Raw genomic sequence first — 17339 nt, forward strand, 5'->3', positions numbered from 1 at the left:
TTTAAACATTGTATCACATTTATATTGCAGCTGCAGCTTACCAAAACAAGCTAAAACACAATGTGCATGTATCGAAGGAAATAGTACAGCATCGTTAATCTTCTATCTCAATGAATCCTTTGCACTTTCCTGCCATCTGTCAATAAAGGCATATCTGAAGGAGCAGCCAAAATGTACTTAAATCTCCTGGGACTCTATTCTTGCTAGTGTCTTTGAGGAAACAGTTGAAAGAATCACCTTGAAAATGTTTCGTAAATCCTCAAGAGTAGACGCTTTTCCCCAAACTATCCAATTGGGGGCACAATGACAGAAAAATCCAAGAAAATCCAGTCCTTAACAACAGCAAATCATGTCGGATGTCAGTTGTCAGGGAAGGTCCAGCACGCACGACTATCAATCTTACAAATCTCTAAACTGCGTGGGCGGCCGGGTGGATCAATTGGCAACACAGACCAGAGTGGACATTGACACAGGGGAAGCTTCTTTCCTTCACAGACTTGCAACAACTTCCGTCACCAGCAGGATGTACAAGGACGCAACTACATTAATTCAACTGCCCTTCTATGATAAAGGAAATGTCCTTCAAGAATTACGCAGAGTTTGACGCAACTGTCTATCTATCCTGAGGGCTACCAGTACACATACAGCTGACCATCTACAAACAATTAGATCACTTGACTCTGACGAAACATAAAATATAATATTGTCTGTTCAGTGTCAGAAGGGCACAAACTCTTTGCAAAAGAGTTACCAGTTGAGAGTTAACATACAGAACTCTTCTTGAGGGACAGTTAAAAATAAACTTGAGTTCTGCATGGTAAATATAGAAAATAATTTCTCACAGAATCCAACAAAACTTACACTGAATGTTCAAAATTACAAATAAATGACATGTGCCAAACAATTTTGGTAGAAAATGTATAGTTACTGAGAAACAAGCATAGAAAGATAAGGAAATCAAGGTAAGAACGCCCAAACACCATGAGCTTAAAAACACAGCCTACACAGGTCACTATGTGCAAATGGGAGTTCTGGTTTTGGGGTTGTTTTTTGTTTCGCTGGTTCAAACAACCAATCTATTGCAGGATAAACAATCCAGAATAAAACATAGCAATTTTCTTTCAAAATACGATTCCCATACCAGAGCTCAGTGATTAGCTTTAGCGCCCTTCTGGCTCCAAAAGGACAATAATCTCAAGAATCAATTATTAATCACCTAGTTAATGCTTTATTTTAACTACTAGTACCATACTTGAATGTGGACTTTTTATTGATTCATATGTGGTTTTTAGTTTCAGATGAAGATAAATTGTAGGTTCTTGATGAATCTGGCTATTTTGTCAACTTCAGGAATGTTGCATTGTGATTAATGAACACTTTCGTGAATCATTGATTGATTTAATTATCTTACTAAACTTCAACTGAAAGTTTTGTGGAAGCACTCTGGATTAAAAATATATCAAATGTGTTGTAGGTGGGTGGAAGGGGGTTGTCAAAATTCTGACCTTGAAAATACACAGTGAAGGGTATACCGCAGATACGGTGTTCCATTAAGGTTTTAAAGTAGGGCCCAGAAAGGGGCCATGGATTTATGTCCTATCATAGGAACATTCACCAAAGGGTACAACCACATCAGCTTTTTTACGAACCCAGGTCCTGTTAGTTCATATACCCTACAAAATACCTTTTATTTATTTATACATTTACACATTTGTACATGTACAACTTGCATCAACTGAGAACCTGCTTTAATTCTGCCTTTTTATGGACACTTGATTTTTACACTTGATTAATTAAAGTGTTATTTTCATTTTAGCCATTCAAAATCAATGGAAATATAAAATATTGAAATTCTTCAATTAATAAAAGTCAAGGCCAAAGGAATTAATGATAAATTTCAAATTAGATCTTATCAGAATAAATTGATCATAAAAGTATATAGAAATGTCAATACCAAAAGAAGTTATAAGAAAAAGGATGAAGTACAGTGGAAAAAATATAATGAAGTCATTCAGTCAATAATTATAGCAAATTTTATTTTTCAGCCTTTAATCTTTGTATCTGTTAGGCAGGAGCAACAGCCATGTCAAGATGCACAAGATGCAGTACCAAGATCTCAAATTATCTTCAATGATCGGAGATGGAAAACCAGTCATGTGACATCCCTCTAGCACTAGCTTAGCGGGAAAGTCCATAAAAATAAAAATAAACAATTTCCCCAAATTTTACAGTTGTGTGTACAGCTATTTGTTTTAGGCTTAGAATTCATTTTTATGTGAATCTCAGTCATCTTATTCAATGTATCTCTTATTGAATACCTTCCCTAAAGAATCCTATGATTTCAGGCAAATTTGAGGCACTGTGAAGTATATTTGTTCTGATACCATTTAAATGGATCCTACAATGACTTTTTTGATGAGTTCACTTTTAATCTAGTGTGAATGACTGCATGACTATCACTTTTCTTGTTTCCTAAAGATGTTCAAAGACCTCATGCTTCTGAAATTATTGATCTGATTGCCATAAACTACTAAATGGAAAAAATCACTATGACTTTCAATAAGTACAATTCTCAAAAGCCAACTTAAAGCCCCTCTAAAGTGTTCGGAGCCTCAATAATTTGATGGCAAACTTTCACTTAAGTTCTAGATAATGATGTGAAAGAGGACGTCATGTAACACAAATATCTGCAAGGAATTTTTAAACAAATGTGTTTGAAGATGAATATTGATGAAAGAATACAAGTATCTGGGATTTCCGCGTACAGCAGAAAACTAAAATTTAGTATTCTTTCATCAAATATTGGCCTTAAAATGTATATATTTTTAAAATCCTTGCAGAAGTGTGTGTTAAATGACATCCTCTTTCACATATTTATACAATTCAAGTGAAACTTTGCCATCAAATATTTGAGACTCCCAACACTTTAGAGGGGCTTTAACAGCAACTTCTACCTAACATCCTCCTACCTACAAGGGCCTATCATTAGACTTGATACAGGTAAAACCTGTACATAATGGTCACTTTGCATCTATATCTTTGATGGCCTTTATAGACAGGTTTGTCTAATACTTTGCAATATATCTTTACTTTCTGTAACTGTTAGAGGGTTACATGACTGGCATTCCCTTCCCAGATTATTTCTTCTTTTTTTCTTCAAAAATTACTTTCTGCATTTTCGAGTCCTTCTGCTTGTCGTTGTTCTTATTCTTGCGGCCGTTAGCTCCGACCGTCATGTGACACGGGCTGACGACCTTGCGGAATTCAAAGTAGAATCGCCATGGAAAATGAAACTTCCACCAAAATGAGGTCTGCCGAACATTAACGACCTGCGTCCTACTTAAGCTTTGCTGGGGAGAATGGGTATGAAACCGAGAGAAGGGGAAATAAAAAGTGATATAAAAGTGAATATGTTCAACGACCTAACATTTTAAAAGCAATTGAAGTGCTTACTAATGCCTTTATACAAGAGATACATGGAGTTATTATCAAATCAATAAAATTATTTTTCTGTATATATGGTTGAACTTGCAACATTGTGCCTCCATAAGTGTTTTAATGGCTGTATCAGCAGTACACTAGTAATGAAGATTGATTGTTTTTTAAACAAGCTGCACCAGTATCTCAGGGAAAATATTGTCCTGGATATGAATAATTAACTGATTAATATTAGGAAATGTACAACAGTGGGCAAATGTTCTCATTACAGGCTATATCCATGTGTCAGGGCTTCCCCTAAAGTATCAGCTGAACTGGAAGTGCAAAAACATCTATTTAGTATTATAAAATAGAGAAAAAAATCCTTACCAGATAAAAAACAGGTCTTGCATGACAGGGTAATAATTGTTTAAAGCCCCACTGCACTAGTTATAGCTACTTGCGCCCTCTACATGGCAAACAATGCCTAATCGGTAACCATTGGTCCCCCATGGTCTTCTTTTTCTTATGTTGATTGAGAGCTGATTTGATGAGATGACCACCTGTCAGTGACCATGCAGGGAGGTCTAATCCCTCCAGGCCAAACTAGTGCAGATAGGCTTTAACCTAAGTTTGGGATATGGTGCAAAATTATGTCCAAACCTCCAAAATGTTACGTATGGCGGAGAAAAAAAAACCTCATCTAAAACATTGAAGAGGATGTATAACTTTTTTGTTCTTTACGGATTTCATAAACTCTTTTGAATAAAACAACAACAACAAAAATGACAAAAACAGAAGAGGTAGATTAATCATCTGAATCAATCATCGATGATCAATTTGCTCGAAATTCTCCATCTGATTATCAAAGCATCTCGGAATCCCCAAAATTTCATATTGCTAGAAAATTTTTGTGAGTACCTTTAATGGTTCCGAGCGCAAGATGATGTATTTCTTTGTTCCTGATCTCAAGTTAAAGCAGCGCAATACAGGATATACGCACAAATCTTGTTAAACAGAACCCACCGCATCACCTAGCAACCGGCTGATTTCCCCACGTCTGTCCGATTAGTCATGTGCTAAATTCATAGCGGTGAGGGGGGGGGGGGGTGATTATGGGAGAACACAACATACAAAAAACTAGAAAAACCTCAACTTTCATGACTTTTTATGATTTTTTATGAATGGCTGTAGTGGCTGTCATTCATAAAGCAAGAAACTCTGCAAACTGCAATAATTCAAACTTTTGTCACATTTGGGTGTGTACAGAGCTGCCAACCTTGTGCGACCAAAAAAAGGAATCATGATGGCAAAAAAAAAGGAATTAATAAAAACGAAACTTACAACCACGCGCGACACACTTCCAATGCAGAAATGTTTATTCCTCATGCTGTTTTTTTACATACAAGTAGGTTTTTTTTGTTTTGGTTATTTTGGTATTATCGGCATTTCATTCTTTTTGGGAATATTTTTCTCTTCAGTATGTTTTAAAATTAGGTTTCTATTGAATTTGTGATCAAATCACCATTTTAGGGCAGTTGCTTGACGTGTGGTGTGTAAAAAAAAAAAAAAAAAAAAAAAAAAAATTGTAAAAAATTATAAAAAACATATTTTATGAAGAAAAAACGTAATACCGTAATTCCTCCAGATGCCCCATAAGTCAGGACTCTTGACGAAAGAATAATATAAACACCATTTCAGTAAGGCTACCGCATGGTGTTATCAAAAGCCTCAATTTGCAAATACTCACTCTCCACGGAAACCTACAGAGAACATTGTGTCAGCTGTGATTTGATTAAATTAGCCTCACACACAATTTTTTTTAAATACCAAGGGGGGGGGGGGGGTTAAGGGGGAGGGAGAGGTGACAGGTCCCATGATTGGGGGAACAAAGCATAAACAATACTGTAAAACAACCTACTACTGTGTGATATAAAACTTTCACATGTTGTATTAAAACAACTGCGATATCCAGGGCAAGAAAATTCTAAAAATTGTGATAAGTTGTACCAGTTGTCAAGGGATTATATCTTGTCATAGAAAAAGTTGTTCTTTTCTCATTAATATTATTACAAGCATTAAAAAAAAAGATTGTCTACTTCTTGATCTAAATAACCTACAATATTTTTTTTCTTTTTCAAATCAAAATAAATTAAACAGAGTGATTGTCTGGTGTTCAAGTTGATTAGGGTCAAAGGGCGATCTGTAATAAGAAACAGACAATGTTTGGAAATATTGATGGACTTTGTACAGGAATGACTCACTAATTGCTTTCCCACACAACCACATGTACTTGGCCAAAGCACATCAAAATATTTAGAGCCATGTGCGACCCATTGAGTCTAGCTACAAGTTCATTTCAATGTTTGGAAGTCTGTGCTAATTATTTCCAGAATGTAAACTGTAAAGAGACTTTATCATACTCAAATCCAATGCTGATTTGTTAATATCCATCAGTAAGAGTTTGATGCAACCAAATTTATAAACCATTGTTCCATGTTTATTCTATAGCGTTTCCACATTGGGCAAAATTGAACTTTCAGCAGTAGGAATCGGACAGCAGGGAAAGCGCTGGTTTCACCTTTGTTTACATAAGGAAAATTCTATCGGTATTTTCATCGGTGTGACTCCGATAGAAGGACTATGAAAGGGGTATGAGAGGAACCTCTTTATGTATAAAACATTAAAATGCATTCCAATTTATTGACGGAAGCAAGAACTTCCACAACAAAATAGAACTATCACCATAAGGACACAATGATTATTAAAATGCCATCCAATCTACAGCATGTACAGAAGTAGACCAAATTTTCCGTCTCTTTCGTTCGTTACGCCTCTTATTTGGGTAGGGTCGGCTCTCTCTTTAGAGACGGAAGCCGACTATACGCATTCCCTTGCTAACACCATGGCCATTTATGGCCATATTTTTATACCCCGGAAATCCCCCCAAATGTCATTTTACCTCGTGCATGTTATATTGTAAATTAGGCCTAGGCTATAATAAATCGGTTCCACTTACCAACTTGACAGAAATAATCTGTTTAATGGTCCCTTTTTAGGAAATTTAATGGGTCAAAATCGAAGTCCATGTTGAAAATCTTGCAAGACATGGATTTTTCGATTTTGACCCATAATTTCCTAAAAAGGGACCATTAAACAGATTATTTCAGTCAAGTTGGTAAGTAGAACCGATTTATTATAGCCTAGGCCTAATTTACAATATAACATGTACGAGGTAAAATGACATTTGGGGGGATTTTCGGGGCATAAAAATATAGCAAGGGAATGCGTATAGTCGGCTTCCGTCTCTAAAGAGAGAGCCGACCCTACCCAAATAAGAGGCTTAACGAACGAAAGAGACAGAAAATTCGGTCTAGTACAGAAGCAACTAGTCCAGTCAAGGGGAGAAGAAGTTCAAAAAGTTGGAAAAGGAGTTCACTTGTTTGTAACACATGTAGGAGAGTAGGAGAGTAGAAGAGACCAACAGACAAAGAACACCTGTAAAAGCTATGACACGACTGAAGCAACAGAGGTTATAGTCCAACCTTTTTCGATTTCTATATACGGACCTAATGCAATTATATAACAGTGATCAATTATAGCAAGGACTATCATTGTGAAAAGAGTGCAGTTTCCAGGAAAGAGGCCAATGGATCCAACAGGAAATACATTAAATTCAGGTGCATGATGGGAAACGGCATGTACGTCAGATGATGTATGTGTCGCGGTTTGGGCCAATGACCGCTGAAGACAATGAAAGGACTTGTGCTGTTCTTAGCAGCGCTACATGTACAATGTATATATGGTTATCTGTGAACAAAGGATCTTTGAGAATGAAACTAAGGACAAGAACAACAAGAATATGCTTGAAGTGTTTTGGACTTCACTGATGATTGTATTCCATGATGTTGAGTTATAATTGAAATCTGAAACTGTTTGAACTTTATGATGACTGTAATCTGAAACTTGTCATGGGAATCTGAATGATCAATCATAAATTATCAAGCAAATTCAGCCTTTAACAAAAGCAATCTCTATTCTGAATGGTCCAAATTTTGCTGAACACATTAATATACTTATACGGTAAACATGAATCCAATATTTGACTTTAGATGACTTGAAGTTTACATAAAAGGAAAACTACTGATTCAGTTTCACTTTTAGACCGGCAAGTTATGTGTACATTAACTTCAAATACAATGTTTCCTTTGAAAATCATGTTCAAGTTTGATCTTCATCTGTATTCCTGGAAATTGTTACGGTAGAAGAGAAAGAGGTTTATTCACTTCCGGTAAATCAGTGTTATTTCACTCCAGGCCTTAATGTTCTCCTCCCAGTTGCTTCTTGGTTTCTGCCTTGGTCTAGTAACCACTACTGAAATACAATAACTTATATCTAACAAGTGAATGTGAAAGCTTGGGGCTAGATTTATAAATGTTTATTAATTTGAATACTGGGGGTGTTTCACAAAGATCGTAAGTCAAACTTAACTCTCAGTTGGACATAAAATTTATGGAGAGCCATTTGTAGCCTTAAAATAAAATATATTAAAAAGCAAAAAAATCAAGTATTTTAGACTTTTTTTTAAATTCCACATCAAGAACATGAAATGTTGTTGACAATAGAAAATATAAATGATTTGAATTACCATTTTATGCCTTTTAAAATAACTTTAAACAAATATTTTCATAGATGCTAAAGGCTTTCCATAATTGTTAAGTCCAACTTTGAGATAAGTTCAACTTAGGATCTTTGTGAAACACCCCCTGGTCCATTTTAAAAATGGTCTATTTGGTACCTCGGGTCAAAGAGGCAGGGTTAGGAATGGAGGCAGTCACATACACCATCATGCTCTGACCCACTCACCTGGACCGGCGTCCTGATGACCACTCCACCGACGACCTCGGTCTTGTAACTGACCGCCCTCGCATCGCCCCCATTCTTGTCCCCTAGAGGAAGGGTGCCTCCTGGAACTACTGATGATGGTACCTGAGGGGATGGAAGAAGAGGGAGGGATGTCTTTGGAGCAGTAGTGAACATTTGAGAATCCAAAGCATCTTGCCTTCCCTATAACTGTGTCATTTGCTCTACACTTTCCTACTCTTGATCCTTACACACAGTCTTCTACGTCTCTAGGCCTGTCATCATCAGCTTGAGTTTGGCAAATAACATGCTACTTTCATACTCGGGATATTATCCCGAAGCTCGAAATTGCATCTTTACCAGACTGATACACTCATCACAAACTAGCTCGGCCGGAACAAACTAGTTGATATTATGGAAACAAGACCCAGATTTCTCAGGATATTTTCTCAACCAAATATCCCGCTAATTGCAACTGCAGGCTGATGAAGACGCAAATTAACTGGTTAATTTGCAATCAGGATAATTAAAATAGCAGGTTGTTTGGCAAACTCAAGCTGATGAAGACAGACCTCCTGTGATCATATGTAATATCCCATCTTCTCCATCAAAATCTTCTTGACCCCCGCTTCCCCTTTCTCCACCCCTCACCATTTCCCATTCATCACCCTACCCATGCTACTCACTGATTGTATGCAAGCATTATTACTCTACTTCACCCAGTCTTTCATGTCTTTGTGATTATTGGTAACATACCCCTTCTTACCCACCCCCTCTCTCTTTCTTATCCTTTTGCCTCCAACCCCCCCCCCCCCCCCCCCTCCTCCTCAAACCTCCTCTCATTACTTCATCAATCTGTTGCTTTACTGGCATTGTTGATCGTGATCACCCAGTCTTCATATCTCTACAACAATCAGTAGCATCACCCTTCTTCTTTATCCTCTCCCCCTCCCATCCCCTTCGTCACCCCCTATCACAACACTCTTTTAATTTGTTGGCATTGCTGATTTTGTTCATCCAGTCTCCCAGGTCTCTACGATCATCTGCAGCATCCCTCTTCCTTACCCCTCCCTTTCCACTCCCCTCCTCGTTCCTTGATCTTGTCTACACTTCCTTACCCCCCCCCCTTCCCATTTCCTTACCCCCTTCCTTATATCCCCACCCTCCCCCACCCCTCACCACATGATCTTGTTCATACAGTCTATTGTTATTTTCAGCAAAATCCACCACCCTTACCTCCTCCTCCTCCTCCCAACTCCCTTTCTCATCCTCTCCCCTTCCTTGACCCTCCCCCTTTCTCTACCAATCCAGGGGGGTGTTTCACAAAGACTAAGATTGACTTTAAGTTGGACTTAACTAGGCAGGCCATTCATGCCACTGTTTGCTCTCACCGTTATGATCTTTAGACAATATTTTTTTCCTTCAATAATGAATAATAAAAAAATGTAAATTCTGTAGATTTGTGACCATGATTTGTACATCGCATGAGAGACCAACGCCAGTAAATGGTGAGAGCGAACAGTGGCATGAACGGCCTGCCATAGTTAAGTCCAACTTTAATAAAGTCGATCTTAGTCTTTGTGAAACACCCCCCTGAATTCTAACACCATGCACTCACTGTTATTTTGCTGGCATTGTTGATTCTGTTCACCCAGTCTTCCATGTCTCTGTGATTGTCAGCCTGGAAGTAGAACTCTCGCTTTGATGTCGTCACAACTGAAGTACAAAACAAAAATTGTATGTGTTAATTAAGCAATTCATTCAAATTCCCCCCCCCCCCCAAACAAAAAAAAAAAAAATGTATAAAGAATATTTTCGTTGAAGATCACTCTCACATACATGTGTATAATGTACAACTTAAATTTGCAAAACTCGATTGATATTTAATTTAGTTAGTCTCAATTCTGACTGTCAATCAACTCAAAGAATTCATTTTATAAATTTATTTATAAATGAAAAACAGGATACACATTTCCTCCTATTTTAATCAACCTGCCAATCACAAAATGTACCCTTGCCCAGGTAACAACAAATTAAAATCATTTCATTGATCTATATTTGTATTATGTAGGACATAATAAATTATGAAAGAAAGCTAATACTAGTACTTCAAAACATACATGTTCGAACAGAAGTATATATTTTGGCCCCAGGAAATAAAAGCTCTTGTTACAGGTACATGTACTATTGAACGTTTACAAATAAAATTGTAAAACTCTTCCAAAAGGTTATGATACTCTCTTTAAAAAAAAAGAGTGAATTTTCACTCTATTTTCACTTTCTTGGGAGTGACGTCCGTGATCACTTGTTTAGGAGTGAAAATCGATTGATTTTCGAGTGCTCTCTAAGAAGAAAAGAGTGAATGTTCACTCTATTTTCACTACATTTTCACTCTCCAGAGGAGTGACGTCCGTGATCACTCGATTTTTTTTAGAGAGTACAATGTAATTGAATATCACAATGTGGTTGATAATCACAACACTTCTTTGAAATCACTTCTACATGTAGTGTGATGTAATTTTGTGTTTGCTTTTATGGTTGGTAGTATGAATTGCTTGATTAGCCCACCAGAGCTCTCAAAAAGAGACTGCTGTTTCAGTACAGTTTGTAAGATGTTTGTTGACATTTTGTAACTTACGCTGTATATTTAAAAAAAAATATATGATTTCATACTTATTCCTACAAAGTAGTGCAAAGTAGAAGTAATATAAATTTTCCCTTGTTGATTACAAAAGTAATGTAATACATTTTTGAGAGGTGTTTTTTCTACATTACATGTATGTGACGAATCTAACAGCTCAATATCTTTCACAACAGTCTAAGAGTGAGAAATAGTACTTAACTTTAAAAAAAATATATTAAAAACATTCACAAGGCAAAATATCTGTGGAATAAAAAAGAAAAGAAAGCCCTGCCAACAGCAGATTGGCTGAATGCGGACATAACAAACGATAAAGGTTAAAAAGTGTGAACAATTAAAACCGCAATCTAGACAGGCTGAGCGAGTGATGATGAATCACAATCAGAATCAGAGGAGCGGTGAAATTACTCCCTTCTTTGTCCTCATGCACCCAGCCAATTCAGGTGATTGCAGTTTGATTACAGTGTCCTTTCATAGTACATTGTAAATATTAAACACAGATATTGAGATCTACAGATAGACTTGCATGAATAAACTTCCAGTCATCTAATGAAGCATGAATCATTAAATGTATTACGTGAACAGTCAACCTGTTGTAGTGACCACCTACATGTACATGTATATAGCAAGACAACCTGTCCACATGTATAAAGATCAAATTTTCTGATTCCCTAAAAACAGTGTTTCTCATTGAAACACATTTTAAATGAAACTATACATAAAGACCACCTGCCTATAAAGACCACTTTAGTGTCTCTCCTGGTCAGTCTTTTTAAACATGATTTACTGTTAATTATGTCTTTTTTTTCATGATTGCCACAAAAACAGGTACATCAAATACACCAAATACCACATACCGGTAACCCATTTCTCTCTCTCTCTCTCTCTCTCTCTCTCTCTCTCTCTCGCATTGTAGTTAGAACCATTCCAAATGAATGATGTATACAGTACCAATTATAAACTTCAATTTCACATACAGAAGTATCAAAAAAATATAGCTTACTATAAAATTGGGATAGGACCAGACTGATATTGCTAGAATATAACTACAAACACTGTATATAATAATATCCTTTCCATTCCTCTGACTCATTCCCTTCTCCCCCCCCCCCCTTACTGTCCTTCTTCCTCTCTCACTCTCTCTATCTCTCTCTCTCTCTCTCTCTCTCTCTCTCTCTCTCTCTCTCTCTCTCTCTCTCTCTCTCCCTCCTTTTACTCTCCTAGTGCTTTAAATTCTGTGCATCCCTCTCACACTTATAATCTGTTATTGATGTCATTAATTATGCTACAAGTACATGGTTGTGTAATCTTACTCTGATGTCTATGCCTATCTATTATTACTAATGTATTTCAATTATTACTGTTTTTATGAATTTACATTTATTTTATTACTTGTAAACAAAACAAAAAATCCCATTTAACATTTCCATCTATTGAATTTGGAAAAATAAAATTGAAGTGAATTAAATTGAATTGAAGAACTGGATCTTAAACACTGAATCTTCCCTTAGCCTCTGAACTTGATGAAGAATTAAAGAATTACAAAGCACAGCCCACAGTGGCTTAAAAACTCCTCTTCAGATACTCAGAAGACCCATCCTTGTGAAAAAGAACCCTTTTACACGGTAGCCGCTGATTTAAAATCTACATGTATGAAGAAAATGACTAAATTTGAGTCCCCCCCCCCCCAAAAAAAAAGAACAACAGCAACAACAACAAACAAACAAAAACAAATCTTCTCAAACTTAAAATGCAATGTCAACATTAATACGATACTCAGGAATCAAAGCTTTTACAAACTCACCTAAATTCTATATTATCTGCTGAAAGCCAGAAGGCATCAATTCAAATCATTCAACACAGAAATACCACTTTTCTGGCTCTCAACGGATATGTTTGTCACACAAAATATTAAATAAGTAATCTGGGAGTTGATTGAGTTTTCAGCAAGGAAAACTAGCTAGTTATAACCAATGTAAAGTTGAATATTGCAGCTCAAAGATCCTAAAATTGTACTTGATCCATAACAGCTGATCCTCCCCAAAAAGGAACCCTGGTACTAAACACTGTCACTGAATTTGGATGCATAGATGATGTGAAAGAGAAGGTCTATATCCATACGTCTTTTTGGCCCTAAACAGAAGCATAATACGATTCAGTATTTCCTTAAATACATCGAATTCAAAGTTCAAACTATATAAAAATCACGAATCAAGAATTTTACCGTCTGGCGCATCAAAATATTCTGGCTTGTCACTCTTTTGTCTGATTTTTTAGAAGTGATAATAGACGTTCTCGATTTGTGTGCAATCAAACCCATTCGGCCAGAGTGAATCATGCACTAAGCATAGCTTCAACAGGAAAGTGCCGATGACAAAGCTGAATGCTGGAAAGGGGGTAGGCCCGCCGGTAGCTCTACAGGCGGCCGTGAAGTTTAGGGGAAGTCCTGGAATGTTTATTTCAATGGAAATTCTTGATGCATAACGCGTTGTTATGGGCAGGTAATTCCAAAATACAACGCTCTGATGCTGCCTAAATAGAGTCTGTAAACTATGCGGTGAGTAGGGAAATACCTAGGGAACTACCTGGGGAAAATCCCTGTCAGCTAGCAGCCCTGATACGATTACCGGTAAAGATTAAGAGCCATCATGAAATTAATAGTCCTCAGTTGAATATGACTTGATTGAAAATGAATGAAATGACACTATAACCAAGAAAAATAAGAAATCAACTTTGTCCACTTTAATGTATCACATTGTTTAAAACTTTAGTGTGGGTAGTGGTTTAGTGGTGGTTATTTTACCTGACTGCTAAAAAAAGCATAAATGCTTTTTAATAAGCAATTAAGCCCTAAAGAAGTTAAGATACTACCCATATCTTTGTTTTTATCTGCAGTACGATATTTAATACTCATCAGTCCTTTTCATAGAATGATTTTAGAAACACAATTGATCATTGTATGCAAATACATTGAGACTAGGATGCTACAGTAACCTCAATGGTTAGTATGAAGAGTTCTGATCTATAAAAAGAAATTTAAAAAATATTTAAAAATTATTGTTTATATGTGAACTAAATTCTTTAAAAGTAAATTGTCAAGTTTCATGTGAATATCTCATCACAATCAACGTGCTAAAAGAGAAGTTGCATGTTAGGTATTTATTTTTGTTCTGAGTGCATTCAAAACTTCCCAGTTTAACTACTACACTTAAGATAAAACACTTCACCATGTACATTGTAATCTTGATGTCTATAATATTACATTTTGAAAGAACCCTCAAATGTCTAAATATTGAATTCTAAATGAAGCTAGATATATATCTGAAATGACCTCATTTCCTGGATAAACCACCTCTGAAAGTTTTACTTACCAAAACAATATTCTACTTTAGGCCTTTGTTTTTCAGCAATTCGAGCCTGCAAAGAAAAACAAATAGAGAAGGAAGGATAAATAATTTGATTGTGATAGAGAAATAAGAGTCTTGTGGGGACCCAAATGAAGAGAGAGAAAGAGAGAGAGAGAGAGAGAAAGAGAGAGAGAGAGAGAAAGAAAGAGAGAGAGAGAGAGAGAGAGAGAGAGAGAGCAAAATAGAAGTGGTTTTCTATTATGACATAAAGTGTAATATGCTTCATATCTGTATCTTATAACACAGAGCTCAATGAATAGGCACAAGTCCTTTGTTGCACACTTTTGCCATTCATTTCAGCAGAAAAACTACAGCGTTTTTTGGGCGCCCCATACCTGAACTAGCCCCCCCCCCCCCCCACCCTGCGCATTTTTAAGTACCAGCTTTACAATACCTACATAGACAGTTTAGTTTAGTTTATTTCTTTATTAAAAAAATCACACCCGTCATCAGACGGCCGGCCTAAAAAGGCCTATGAGTGATACATCAAAAATAACAGTCATAAACAATTTGACATGATAACATAGTACAAATATAAGTATAACATAATTACAATCACAGGGAAAAAAAAAAGAAAAAAAAAAAAAAATTTATTCATTTAAGTAGTACAAAAGTTCTTGGCGAGTTGTTAGGATTTGGTTTGCAAAACTGGCTATTAAACTGCTTAGTGAGTCAGCTGAAATTAGGTAAATAAATTGTTGGTATGTGGAAAGATCTGAAAACGTATGGTCATGTTCTATTATATCATAAAGAAGTTGTGATCTGATGTCATTATATGCAGAACAAATCATAAAACAGTGGAACTCATCTTCTATGTTACTAGAATTACAAAAAACACAGTATCTTTCTTCATATGGGACATTTTGATAACGCCCAGTTTCAAGAGCTATAGGGGCACAACCGCATCTAAACAAAGCCAAAGCACGTCTGTTTGATCTATTTTGACATTCTATTACATATTTTGACGTGTTCAAAGATTGTTTAAAATTTCGATAAGTTTTAAGTTTATTTTTAGCATGAGCTTTCTTCCTTTTATCGTCAAAAATTGAATTTCTCCATCTATTCTCGATAAATAATTTACATGACGATGACACAGTTTTTACAAAATTGTCTGTACTAACAAGATTAGCTAAAGGTAAAACATGTACACATTGTAATTTTGAAAAAAGCTCTTTGACTCTGAAACACCAGTTTTTGACTCCATTGTTTGCTAGAGATTTAGACCAAGAAATGTATCTGTAAACAAAAGTACACCAAATTTACAATTATATACAGGATATTTTTTCTTCCGGGAAAGCTAATGGGATAAAATAAAGAACTTTTAATCCCCCTTTCAATATTTCCTATTGTAACTTTAGCACTGTATCGTGGATGGCATCTCAAAGCACTTGAAGTGTATCCAATGGAAAGGAGATACATCTATATTAATTGCAAATGTTATTATCATTATCATTATCATCATTGCTGTAAATTCACATGGATTGGAAAAGAAGACCTTCAGGTTATACAGTAGTTATTCAGTTAATCGTTTTCTTGTCCCGGTATCCATGTGACTCTTTTCCAAATGTACTCTTGTTTTGTATTCACTGGTTTTCTTTGTCTTTGCCGAATAAATAATAATAATGATAATAATTATAAACAAAAGTTTGAAAATTTGCAAAGAACTCCCACAGGCAGCACAGGAAATGTGATAGAATCATAATACCGGTACTCACTTTTCACAACTTTAAATAAGTTCTCACATGAAAAATCCCAAACATGCCATTTCACGGTCGTAACTTTCCAATAAGTATATGAACAAAGACCTGAAGTTGAGTTTCCAAAGAAAATTCCAATGCACAAAGCTCACGTCCAACTGTGACACAGCTCAAGCTCCTAGCTTAATCAAGAACTTGGTTACAGAGTGTGAGCATGAAGAAAGAGGTCTGCTCTTTCTGGGGATTTGATCGCGGCGTCCTGGAATGACAAGGAGCGAAACGGAAAGAAGACCCTCCCGTCGAAGGTCACGGCTTCTTGCTTTTCCCAAGGCGAGTGACAGTTCAGCTGTCGGGGGAAGACACAGGCACTCGGTCCGGGGGCACCCCCTCCTGACCCACTTCGGCGGTGGCAGCGGGGGGGACATGCTTCGTGTCTATGAATCATCCACCGATAAGAAGCTCTGAATCACTCCCGTCTCAAAGGGATGTCATCACTTGGAACAAGATCCCCTTCGAGAAGTCTCTTTCATCTAACCCCCCCCCCCCCCCCCCCCCCCGCGCATAATTTGGAAGAAAGCTCTTGACGGCTTCTAGTCTTCATAATAGTGCAGATCGCAAATTAATCATGCCATGTCAGAGTCATTAATTTTCACATCAAGCAGAGTAGTACTCAAACACAAACTCACATGTTTTCTTTTGTATACATTGGGGCCTTCTTCATACATTAACCAGTTATGGACGGTTTCATTTTTCATTTAACACCTATTATCTATGGTTTTAAATATAACTACAGTACAGAATATGTGATGCCTGTATACATGTAGCAACGGCCTGGACATCCCAGCAGACAGAGGGGTGACAACAGCCCATGAGATCAATACCCTATGAGACCAACGGTTTACAAGCCTGTCTAGGGAACCCTCACAAAAGTTATAAGAAAGCCTATGAGTCTCATGGGCTGTTGGTCTCATGAGACATTGGTCTCACGTATCTTCTGATAAAATCGTAACTATTCAGAAGGCCTGGGAGACCGATATTAACAGTCTTGTGAACTGTCAATTTCATGGGCTTTCCGTCCTGTGGACTAGCTGTACCACCGTTGGCAGTTGGAAATGGCATACTGTACTGAATCTCTTGCCACTGAGGAACAACCCTGTAGAAAGATCTGGGTGGTGTTTCACAAAGATCCTAAGTTTGTGTTATCCCTAAGTTGGACTTCACAATTATGGAAAGCCGTTAGTATCATTGAAAATATTTTGTAAAAATTATTTTAAAAGGCATTAAATGATGATTCAAATCATTCATATTTTCTAT

General features: G+C 36.7%; 1 protein-coding gene across 6 annotated transcripts in view; it reads right to left on the reverse strand.

The window, feature by feature from the left end:
* The window catches only part of LOC100888170 (pleckstrin homology domain-containing family A member 2), a 60949-nt gene that overhangs the window by 25143 nt on the left and 18467 nt on the right, over window positions 1-17339 (reverse strand). For 4 of the 6 annotated variants that reach the window (XM_030985444.1, XM_011684561.2, XM_011684562.2 and 1 more), the window contains exons 4-7: window positions 14293-14338; window positions 9899-9996; window positions 8284-8406; window positions 3168-3350 (exon numbers count right to left, since the gene is read on the reverse strand). In XM_030985444.1, the coding sequence (XP_030841304.1) occupies window positions 3168-3350; window positions 8284-8406; window positions 9899-9996; window positions 14293-14338 (450 nt within the window). The remainder of the gene's footprint in view (window positions 1-3167; window positions 3351-8283; window positions 8407-9898; window positions 9997-14292; window positions 14339-17339) is intronic. The other 2 variants (XM_030985445.1, XM_030985446.1) reach the window with 1 other exon arrangement.

This window comes from Strongylocentrotus purpuratus, unplaced genomic scaffold (genome assembly GCF_000002235.5).
Source record: "Strongylocentrotus purpuratus isolate Spur 01 unplaced genomic scaffold, Spur_5.0 spur5_scaffold_15, whole genome shotgun sequence".
Classification (NCBI taxonomy): domain Eukaryota; kingdom Metazoa; phylum Echinodermata; class Echinoidea; order Camarodonta; family Strongylocentrotidae; genus Strongylocentrotus; species Strongylocentrotus purpuratus.